The 12194-nt window shown below is 42.3% G+C and overlaps 1 protein-coding gene across 1 annotated transcript in view; it reads left to right on the forward strand.

Moving 5' to 3' along the window:
* Positions 1–2918: 2918 nt before the first annotated feature.
* The window catches only part of LOC128897472 (metabotropic glutamate receptor 5-like), a 35889-nt gene continuing 26613 nt past the window's right edge, over positions 2919–12194 (forward strand). Inside the window, 2 exon segments of the mRNA XM_054164779.1 lie at positions 2919–3084; positions 5313–5439. Coding sequence (XP_054020754.1) covers positions 2926–3084; positions 5313–5439 — 286 coding nt within the window. The 5' untranslated portion in view covers positions 2919–2925.

Below are 12194 nucleotides of genomic sequence, written 5' to 3' on the forward strand. Positions count from 1 at the left end.
GAGATAATAGTTTATTTAAGTTTCTAGGTTTCTTTCCAGTATTTCCCTTGGGATCTATGCATGGAACACCACTGGAGGGATAACTGTTTTAAGTCCTGTGGCCTGTTAAATAGTGGCAGTACTTTTGTTGATCTGCCCATGAAACAGAATTGGCAGCTTGAACAAAAAGATACTCAGAGAAGTGTTAGAATGTCCTGACAATGCTGAATAAAGACTCCATGGTGGCTTCTGGGCTAACTTTTTGGTTTGTCTGTTTATTCCTTGAAAAACTTTTGCCATGCCTGTGAACCTCAGAAAAAAAAAAACCCTTGGTATTACAGTGCCTGAACATTCTTTCAGTAAAGAAATTTTTCCTAACATCCAGTCTAAACATCCCCTGGCACAGTGTCAGGCCATTTCCTCTCATCCTAATGCCTGATACCAGGGAAAACAGACTAATCTCCACCTCACTAAACCTATTTTCAGGTAGTTGTAGAGAGCAAAGGTGTCTCCTGTCAGCCTCCTCTTCTCCAGACTAAACAGCTCTAGTTCCCTCAGTCCTCCAGTCCCTCATAAGGCTTGTTCTCCAGGCCATTCACCAGCTTTGTTTTTCTTCTCTGGATGCACTCCAGTACCTCAATGTCTGCCCAATACACATCAGCTATTGCCTGGGCAAGCAGCAAAGGTGATTTTATCTTTGTTGAGTCACATCAAGAGAGACAAGATTTAGTCTCTCACAGCCCCTCTTTCCTGTCCTTTCACAGGTTTCCTCAGTCCTGACCCTGTGTGATTTCACACTGAACCCCTGCCATAGTTGCCCCAGTGTTATAGTTAGCCTTTATTTCCTGATTCAAAGCATTCTCAAACCCATGGGAGGAGATTAGGGATATAATAGTTTTACTAGAAACTCTTTTTATACCAGTGAGAGAAAAACTTTGATGGCAGGCTTCATCCACAGCTTCTGTCACTTGTATTACATACATACATAGAATACATACATAGAATAAACCAGGTTGGAAGAGACCTTCAAGATCATCGCGTCCAACCCATCAACCAATCCAACACCACCCAAACAACTAACCCATGGCACCAAGATGTTAGCTATAATATGGCTGCTGCTTGTCAGTCCTAATAAAATGTTTCCCCAAAACTTAAGAGTATCTTCTGAGTACCTGAGTATCTCCTTAGGAGATTGTGTAAATTAATGAGATGCACATATACACTAGACTTCATAAATTACACTCTGGCAATATCACTCCTAATTCAGTCTTCCCTAATTCAGTCTTGTCCATATGCTTTCCCTGGGGACTAATTTGATGCCTGCTGCCATCAGGTTATCTCTTCATTTATGAACCAGGCAGATTTTCTAAGCCTAAGGTTGCACTGATCTTCTCAGCCTATATTGTTTGTGGATTTCATGTTGCTTGCTTACATTGCTGCAAAACCCACTAAGGAGGAAGTAGAGAAAAGCACAGCAGCATCGTTTCAGGAGTTCACAAATTTTCCAAGCATGCTTTACAAGAAAGTCTTGAAACAACTTGCCTGTAATGCAGAAAGGTGTCCTGCTGTTCAGGATGTCAGAAGCAAACTAGTGAGTCCTGTGGTGCTCCATAGGACTGCAGGACTCTGCAGGAGCTAAAGAGAATGTAGGAGGAAGATCAACATGAATCTGAAAACTGTGATCAGCTCTAGCTCCGCTCTTAACACTTCTTTTCCCCAATAATATTGTGACCTGAGCCAAAAGCAGCCTAGGACTGAAGAATGAATACTCTCTCTCTCTTCCATGCCATACTGTGCAAGGAACTAAACGTGTTCTGATTGTGGAGAAATCATATAAAAATGGGAGTTGTATTATATAAAGGGAGTTGTGTGGTTGGGGCAGAGTAGCATTTGCTACTGCAGTGTGAGAGAAGAAACATTAAAAAGAAGAAGAAGAAAAATTGAGTCTTAACTCCATTCTCAAATGCATGGCCCACAAGGTGCCTGTGGATTAAGGGCATCTCCCTGAAGCCTCCAAGAAGCCACAGAGCCTTGGATTCTGGGAATCTGTGCCTTAAGAATGATGCCTGATTTGTCTCTGGGTGCCACACCAAACTACATCTTGCAGTCTTACTGCACAGAAGATTCCTTTTCATCCTATGGGTCTAGATTGCTTCTACCTCACTGTAGAAGCTTATCTGTTCTCAGGCACTCTCAGGTTGGGAATAATGACCTGCAGAGAGTGTGGAGCAATCAGCATTGGGAATTATCATAGGTTTAGCTTTCTCTGCATCTGCTAGAGAGGGAGCCTATGACAGCAAGGGTTCCCTATGCAGTTGACCTCGGTGACAGTTGAGCAGGATCAATCCCACCAGCCTCATTTCACTGTTTTCCTTAAACAAATACAATCACTCACAGAACACTCCAAAGTGTTCTGGGGATTTTCATGGTAATGGAATAAAACAAATTAAATAAGTGCAAAAACAAATAAGTGTCATTCTCCCAGGCAACCAGCACCAGAACAGGAGGCCAAAGTCTCAAACTGTGCCAGGGAAAGTGTAGGCTGGAGGTGAGGAGAAAGTTCTTCACTGAGAGAGTCATTGGCCATTGGAATGTGCTGCCCAGGGAGGTGGTGGAGTCACCATCCCTGGAGGTGCTCAAGAGGGGATTGGATGTGGCACTTGAAGCCATGGTTTAGTTAGTCCTGAGGTGTTGGGTGCTAGGTTGGACTTGATGATCTCTGAGGTCTTTTCCAACCTTATTGATTCTATGAAAAAGGAAAAGGAAGATTCTACCACAAACACTGTTCAGAGAGACTCAGGCACAGCCATAATGCTTGAAATTCTGCCTTCTTTATTGCCACAAGCTTGGTTTTGACTGTATAGTGTTCCTTTAATTTGAAACATTTAATGACACTCTCCTCAACTCAGCTCTGTCTCCCCTTTGTGTTTCCAAAGATATGAAATCATGAACTTTAAGAAAATGGGGAAGGACTACTTCGATTATATCAATGTTGGCAGCTGGGACAACGGTGAGCTGAAAATGGATGACGATGAAATATGGTCAGAGAAAAACAGTATCATCAGATCTGTGTGCAGTGAACCCTGTGAAAAAGGCCAAATAAAGGTAAATGTTTTCTCCATTTATTTCAGTCATGTAGAATACATTGCCTTGAAATTTGAGAGCAATTTTTCCTTGACTGTTACATGGAGACACTACCCCACAACTTCAGTAAAAGGTACAGACTCAAGTCCTTAGCTCTTGCTCATATCAGAGTCATCTCACTGTTTTCCTAAGTTGCCATTTCCTTGTACTTTTGTGAACTGCTGACATTTTATAGTTGTATTCCAAATGCCTTAGAACTGGTACATTTGGAGGAATTTTTCCCTGCATGTTTTTTTGCAGAAGCTGATTCAGTGGAGTGTAAACCCCTGACTGAGACTTGTCAGTACAATTGCACAGAAATTATAAACAATATTTGCTAGGATTTCAGTGCTAGGCACAGAACTCTAGATTGGAACAGTATTAGTCAGACCTTAATTCTGTAGTAGTATCCCCAGAGAACATTGATAGCTACCACCACTTACAACCTGAGGGAAGGTGGGTAATGTTTTTTACTCATACATGTTTTACTGATTCTTTATTTCCTAGGGTTTTTATCTTTCCTATCTGCCTTTTCATGCTGCAGTAAGTAAGGATGGTGGGTGGATCTGTCATGTACTAATTGTACTCTGTATCCTTCAGAATCCCATGACACTACAGAACAGCTAAAACCCTTCAAGTCCTCAGCTTACCTTGCAGTCTGTGGGCTGCAGGGATGGGCATGGACAGCAGAGTGACTCAGGCTGAAGGGAAAAAAAACCCAAAACCCAGCACCTGTAATTTCTGACATACCTCACTGGATGCCAGAACACTTTTCTTCTGTCTTAACAGAACATTGCAAAGCATCTATAGTGAGAGGCTGATGTCAGGCTGACCATGTTCTGTAGCACAAAGTAAATCTCTGCAGAGTTTTCCAGAATCAAAATGTTTTACTCTTTAACTGGTCTTAAGCAGAGTCAGTGAGTGAGTTTCATCAGACCAAATATGTCTTCAGCACAGACACATACAGTTGTAATAGATGTCTGAACTTTTATTACAGTCAATGATAATGATATATCATTCCAGATCAGGAGTCATCTCATCTTCAGGTAGGCCTTGAAACACTTAAGCTGAATCTGGGTGTAGGAACACTTCCTTCTTTTCACTGATGGTAAAAGGCCCCCAGCCAATTGGTTCAGATGAGAACACACCTTCTGCAGACAGATAAGGAAGGTGAGATGAATTACTCCCACAGTAAATAAAGAGGAGGCTGGTGTTAGCTTGCTCCAGCCACAAGGTCACATATGAGGGAACAGAAATGGGCAAGCAGATAATAACTTCAGAACTGGACAGCTCTGAACTCCCCTATGATCTGTGGCCACAACACAGGTGATTGGAAGTGTCTTGTGATCTTCATTAGCAGCATCCTTCTACCTTCTGCTCATGCTCTCTCAAGGATTCTCCCAAGAAGATTCCTCACTATGAAGCCAATTGTCACACTTAGACATATGCTAGGAGTTCAGTCTGAAATGCCCTTTATGGCCATCATTATGTTATTGGTTATAGATATCAAAGTTAACTACACAGCCCTTTGTCAAAATTAAAGTAATCCTAAGATGTGAATTCATCAGTAAATTATCAAATGAGAAATCAAGTCAGACATTAAAACTGATAAAGATAACATTTTCACCTTAAATGTTAATTAGAAATGCAGTAATTAAGTAACCCTGGAAAAGGCATGTTTAGTTTTATGCCTGGGAGAAAAATCAGTTTGAATACATCACTCACAATTGGATTAAAAAAAAAAAACAATACAAAGCACCCAAAAGTCTTTCAGTAATGAACCCTTAGGAAAGTAAAGCCACTGGCATGATCCCCTGTCTGCTCCACAACAGAGTGAATTGTATGCCTTCGGTATCACACAATGAGCTTTGCTCATTCTAACAGGGGAAAACACTTTTTATTGTCATTCAGCACACTGACATTCTGTGCCTCCACTTACACCTCTGTGGGGCTGATGGTTTCTTTCTTCTGGTATATACCCACAATGGAAGAGCTGTAAGCTTGTGCTGTATTCTGTCTAGGTAAATATATCCTTAAATAAAAACCTCCCTTCTGTCTAGGCAAATATACCACTAAAAAACCCCTCCCTTTAAAATACATATTTTTTTTTAAAGCCCTCTATCAAAAGAGCCCAAACAAACCCCAAAAGAAACAGGGCAGCATGAATGTACCTTTTCTGCTGCCACAGTAAATGTCAATTTTTGTTTCAGGTGATCCGTAAAGGAGAAGTGAGTTGCTGTTGGACCTGCACTCCTTGCAAAGAGAATGAATATGTGTTTGATGAATACACATGCAAAGCCTGCCAGCTTGGCTCCTGGCCCAACGAAGAGCTCACAGGTAAATGACTTGTGCCTCTGCTTATGCTGTCAATGAAAAATGTTCATCTGCTAAGCTGAAGAAACAAATGCCAGCTACAAGTGAGTATGAGGACTGTTTTGGTCACAACAAACCCAGGGATAAAGCTGAAATTTGAACTGAGGATGGAGTTTGTCTTCTCTCCTCCAGATGATGCAGGAATTGTTGGTGTAATGTTTAGTTGTTAATTGTTGGGGTAATGTCCTGTCTGCTTTCTAAAGTCTTGTTATTAGTTCTAGAAATAAATAAATGGTCCTGGGTTTGTATTCAACCCTGTCTTAACATCTACCTTGCAAAGCAGATCTTGTCCTTCCCCAAAGAGTTGGAGAAATGAAGTCCCTACCAGAGGTATTACAAAGGGATTTCACATTTCAGAGTTTCCTTTTCCTTCTGAGCAAGTACAGGAGAGTCTTGCAAGATTTTCTCACTCAGTCTGAAGAAGTTATAGAATCATAGAATCAATAAGGTTGGAAAAGACCTAAGAGATCATCAAGCCCAACCTACCACCCAACACCTCATGACTAACTAAACCATGGCTTCAAGTTGTCACTTTCTTGAACACCTCCAGGGATGGTGACTCCACCACCTCCCTGGGCAGCACATCCCAATTACTCTTTCTGGGAAGAACTTTCTCCTCACCTACAGTCTAAACATCCCCTGGTGCAGCCTGAGACTGTGTCCTCTTGTTCTGGTGCTGGTTGCCTGGGAGCAAAGACCAACCCCCACCTGGCTACACCCTCCCTTCAGATATGAACTAGTTGCTGTAGTTACTGCTCTGTGAGTGCTCCATATAGATTTTGGATTGCATAAGTTTTGTTCATCAGAGACCCTACTAGAATACAGGGTTCATGTTCTCCTTGCCATGGCACAGATCTCTACACACTTGAAGAATGCCAATGTGGCTACTTTAGAGAGCAATTACTCCAGCACTTGTGTCCCACAGCCTCTCTCCCTTATGAGTAATAAAAGAAATTCAAGTATTCAAACACTTAGAGCACACACTACTTCAAAATGCTGTTCAGGGATCAAGTTCTCACTGTGCCAGGCTTTGTATAGACAAGGAAAGAAAAGACAGTTTTTTCCATAAGACTTGTTCTGCATATAATTTATATGGATGAGAGGAGAAACCTTGAGGAGAAAGAGGGAGAAGACAAAAGAAAACCAGTTTGATGGTTGAATTCATGTAAGTGGAAGAGTGTCAATCAAGACTTGGCTTATAGACATGTTTCACTTCTTGGTAAGGAACATTGCATTTCTGTAATAGATGAGCTAGGTCACTTAATTACTGCAAAAAGATCATTTAGCTGCAAAACGTGGGATGGTTTTCAGCAAATGTCAAACATGAAACTTTCCTCAGAGAGAGAAAACAAAACAAACCAAAACAAAATAAATTTTAAATGAGCAAACTTAAACAGCAATAAAATGGATCTGCAAATGCTCCACCAGCCCCACTCCCCCAGACCTATCTTCTCAGGCACCCAGCAATCAGCCAGCAAAGCCTTCTCAGCTAAAGGAAAACTTCCTTGTGCCAATGACCTGGTCCAGTATGTCCCCTAAAGCAGATTACTAAGAATCTGTTAGGAGCTCAGGTTCACAGTCCATCTAGACCCTCTAGAATCCTCTGAAGTCCATTACAGGGACCACGACACTGCACCAGGTTTCATTAAGATCAAGTAGTGCAAATGGTCAGCTCTTCAACCACTGGGGATCGTGTCTGAGATGTGTCAGATTCCAGTTCATGCCTCCATTTTAGTGAGCACCTGAAGTTTTGCCCACTGTAGATCAGTTGGAAAAGGAGCTGCTGCTAGTCAGTTAGGAGGTACTCAAGTACCTCATCAGACCAACAGGCATCCATGAGCACAGCTGATAAAATTTGCACTCCTGGTAAGAATAGAGTAGAGTAGAGTAGAGTAGAGTAGTAGTAGAATAGAATAGAATAGAATAGAATAGAATAGACAAACCAGGTTGGAAAAGACCTTTGAGATCATTGAGTCCAACCTACCACCCAACACCATCTAATCAACTAAACCAAGTGCCTCATCTAGTTTCTTAAACCTCCAGTGATGGTGACTCCACCACCTCCCTGGGCAGCACATTCCAATGGCCATCTCTCTTTCTGGGAAGAACTTCTTCCTAACATCCAGCCTAAACCTTCCCTGGCGCAGCTTGAGATTGTGTCCTCTTGTTCTGGTGCTGGTTGCCTGGGAGAAGAGACCAACCCCCACCTGGCTACAACCTCCTTTCAGGTAGTTGTAGAGCGCAGGACATTCATCACCATCATCAAGGCTCTGTAGTCTCTACCTACGTTACCATCTACATGACATCTGTAGCCTGTTTTATTTAGCTTTGTAACAAACCAAGATCTTAAAAAGTCTGTTCCCAGCTTATCCATACAGTAGATTGACTGTATTTTTAATAGTCATATTCATGGTCCTAACTTTTGCACCTTAGGAAAACCAGTCTTATTTACAACATAAGACTTAGTAACAAATGTGAATTAAAACTAAGGACAAAGAGATGTCTTTTGGCAAGGAAATTTCCCTTCAGTTTTATAGAGCATACACCAATCTCCTTGAAATGCCCCTGCATCTGATGCTGCTGCAGTGCATGTCTCTGCAGCTCGATAAAGCCATGTCTCAGGTAATGTCAGCTCCACAAGGCTACACATATAAAAAAGATTATTGGAATAAGTCTTCCTTGCATGATCACCTTCAGATGACAGTCCTGTAAATATAGCAGACATGCAAGTGAGGAGGCTTTCACCATGGAGCTGCACCTCAGTGTTTGGCAGAGATCTGAACTTGGATAAAACCAGTTTTGGAATCATTTCTTGGCTCACAAACAAAGCATTGCTTGTCTTTCTTGTGCTCAATGACCAGCATCGTTTTGTGCCACAAACTTCACTAGATGAATGCATCATGTTGCTCACCGAGAGGGAGAGGGATTAGAGCTTTTTTTTTCAGACATCTCTGTAATAACAGAATTCAGAAGCAAGAAAGAGGAAGACAGAACAGATGCAATATGTGTAGCAAAATGAAATTAATCTCAAAACAGAAAAAAAGATATTGGAGTTGTGAAGTCCAGAAAGTCCAAAGGTGGTGGGAAGGACAAGTCAGAGGAAGAGTTTCTCTTGATTAAATTAAAGTTACTGGAATATATCTCCAGCAAGAAGTGAAGCTGAAGTGAGAAAGGGACTATTTAGCCCCCCCTACATTTTATTTCCTCAAAATCTCAGCTTCATTACTTATTCATGCAACAGTCCTCAGCAAGCAGGCTCTTCTTTGAGAAAAATATTTGCAGTTCCTCCTTTTCTCCAATACCATCACAACATGCACTCCAAGTCATTTTCTTCCTCCTGGTTTAGACATGTTTTCTAACCTGCTGTAGCTCTCCTTCATCTCTGCTTTCTGTTAACAATATCCACACATTACAGCACCACTTTCCACATTACTGGGCCACATAATTGCAGAAGGAGGAACTCCAGTAGGAAGTATATGTCAACCCCTCCGCTGTTCCTCACAGCCCTTCTTCTGCCCCTCTATTCAGCACTGGTTAGGCCACACTGGGAGTACTGTGTCCAGCTCTGAGCCCCTCAGTTTTAGAAGGATATTGAGACTCCTGAAATGTCCAGAGAAGGCCACGAGGCTGGGGAGAGGTCTGGAGTACAGCTCTGTGAGGAGAGGCTGAGGGAGCTGGGGTTGCTTATCCTGGAGAAGAGGAGGCTCAGGGGAGACCTTATTGCTCTCTACAACTACCTGAAAAGACAGGTGGGAGTTGGTCTCTTCTCCCAGGCAACCAGCACCAGAACAAGAGGACACAGTCTCAAGCTGTGCCAGGGGAGGTTTAGGCTGGAGGTGAGGAGAAAGTTCTTCCCAGAAAGAGTAATTGGCCATTGGAATGTGCTGCCCAGGGAGGTGGTGGAGTCACCATCCCTGGAGGTGTTCAAGAGAGGACTGGACATGTCACTTGAAGCCATGGTTTAGTTAGTCATGAGGTGTTGGGTGATAGGTTGGGCTTGATGATCTCTGAGGTCTTTTCCAACCTTACTGATTCTATGATTCTTTGCATTGTATTCACGGTGGAGAAGGAGAAATAGATGCCAGGCATGGCTATAAACAGATGAACAGATTTTCTTAAAACTGAGGACCAAAGCTAAATGAAATCAATTTTTCAGTATCAAGATTAAAATAGCTTTTTGATTCTCCAAAAATCCAAGTGACTTTGAGCATATGGCCTTCTGCTTTCAAGAAGGGTGCCTTAGAAAGTTTCATTCATCATCTCACAGTCCTTCTCAATGGATGCAGAAACATCTTGGTCTAGTTATCACAAATGTTTGTTTAAGGACACTTTTGAGGTGAGAAAGAGGCAATTATTCTCTCTTTCTGTGATTCAGGGATAGCCCACAACAACAAGAGAAATAAAGTTTTATCTGGTGGCCTTGGGGACTGCAATAAAAGTAGGTTATATTCATTTCAGTGACACTTGTATTATCTTCAGAAGATATTGTTCTCATTCTCCGCATACTCACAAATGCACTGGTTATTTCATTTGCTTAACTGGATTAAAATGAAGTATTTTACAGCTCTTGAAATATTTCCTTTGCTATTCAAGTATAAAGCTAAATATCAGAAATGTATTTCCTTAGTGTTGTTACCAAAATGCTTTCAGCAAATAAGGTAAATGCAAGGTAGCAGAATCATGATCTTGCCTGACTGTCTGAAACTGCCGGAGAAGAGCTGGGTTATCCAAACAGCTTGGAGTGGAAAGGGCACTCCAAACAGCTTGGAATGGAAAGGGCACTCCAACTCTAAGTGACACAACAGTCATTTCAAAGAGCTCTGGCAACACTGATGCTGTATCCCATTCTGTTTGTACTGATCTGGCTTCCTCGCTGAGAAGCAAGGACAGCTGCATTCCTCATCCTGAGGGTATGCTTGTACAGTCAGTGAGAGCTGCAGAGAACAGGCAGTGCTGAGAGCTGCTGCTGTCCTGGCTCTAAGCACTGTCTGGACACCCACTGCCACGGCATACAAACCACCCACAGGGCCAAGGGCAGGGGCAATATTACATCAAATCTCAGCAGATTTTTAGAAGGGCTTGATCAGCTCTTCCCACTGAGCCCAGATTTGGGCTGTGGCAGAAGCCATGAGGTTCTGAGGCTCAACTGTCTCCTAAAACTGGATCCTGCCACACTTCAGGCAAAAAAAAATTATTATTCAAGTCTTGCCCAAAATATTTTCAAATAGTAACTGCTTGTTGCCTGCAAAGTACCTTTTTTCCTTGTATTGTTGCTTGCAATAAAGTTACAGCCATTGGTAATTTCAGCAATCATCTGACAGTTGTGAGTGTGAGGCAGAACACAATTTACTCCGTGCTGACATTGATTTTTCTGCTAGAACATTACTAGGGCCTTGCTTTCAACCATAATTGGTAAGGCTGTCATTCAGACCAAGGGAAGAAGCACAATTTGAATGTTTTTTACCATTATAAATGCACATCAGCAGAGATGACGTCCAATTTTCACCCCGATTTTCTGTGCCCTGTGTTTCTCTTTCCTTTGTATTTCTTGTTGCAAAAGAATTGTAACCATTCCCATAAGTCACTGTCACAGCAGTCTCTTGGAGAAAGCAGAGAGGGATGAGTTAAGGGTTCAGGTAGCAATATTATGACCAAGAGCTCTGACTGTCATCTCCCCCCTCCCTTGTTGCTGAGTTTGTGGATTTTTCTTCCCCCATTGTCTTGTTCCATTGTTCCACATAAGGTGTGGACTTTATCTTCCATTTACAACCCAAGTCTGTAGTGGGAGCCATTCAGCACTTTGGGCTCAGGTGAGCTGGTTCAAGAATGCTGAACTCAACAAACAGCTCTTGGAGGCTCCTGGGCTCCTGAAGACAGGCTTGCCAACAAAGCCAGAAGGATCCACTTGTAATCGTGCCTTACATTATGGAAAGTTTGCTGAACATGACACATTTTGAACAAAACATTTACAACACACAGAGCCAGCAATTTCTTTTGGTGAAACTTGAATCAAAACATTAGAGCTAACATAAGGCTGGACCTGGTTTTTGCAATTCATCAGTTGTGCCAGTTACATTTGTGTAATTGAAGAATCATACCCCATGTGGTCACAGACTAACTTTAATGAATTATTCTGAGATTCATGGTCTTGCCTTTTACTGCCAGACGCAGATAAAGGAGTATAAGTTACTAGGGACTTAGGCTCCTGAGCTACAGATGTCCCAGCTTTTATGGTTTAAGGCATGGCTGATTCCAACTCCTGCCCTACAGAGGTGGCAGAATGAACACATGCAGAGTCCTCAGCTGCATACATCGATGGTGCAAATGTGCCTCTGTTGATGACTTCAGTAAATGTGCCAGCCTGAGAACTGTAGCAGCTAAGAAGCCAGCACATCTAATCATAGGATTATTTTGGTTGACAGAGACCTTTAAGATCTTCAAGACCAACTGTTAGTCTAGGACTACCATGTCACCACTAAATCATGTCTATCAGCACCACATCTACATGCCTTAAATACCTCCAAGAATGTTGACTCCACCACATCCCTGGGCTGCCTGTTCCACTGCTTGACAACTCTTTCAGTGAAGAAGTTTTTCCTAATTCGAAACTATATCTCCCTTGGCACAGTGAGAGGACACAGTCTCAAGCCGCACCAGGGGAGCTTGAGGCTTTCTTCACAGAAAGAGAGATTGGCCTTTGGAATGGGCTGCCCAGGGAA

The sequence above is a fragment of the Dryobates pubescens genome, chromosome 10 (assembly GCF_014839835.1).
Source record: "Dryobates pubescens isolate bDryPub1 chromosome 10, bDryPub1.pri, whole genome shotgun sequence".
In the NCBI taxonomy this organism is placed as follows: Eukaryota; Metazoa; Chordata; class Aves; order Piciformes; family Picidae; genus Dryobates; species Dryobates pubescens.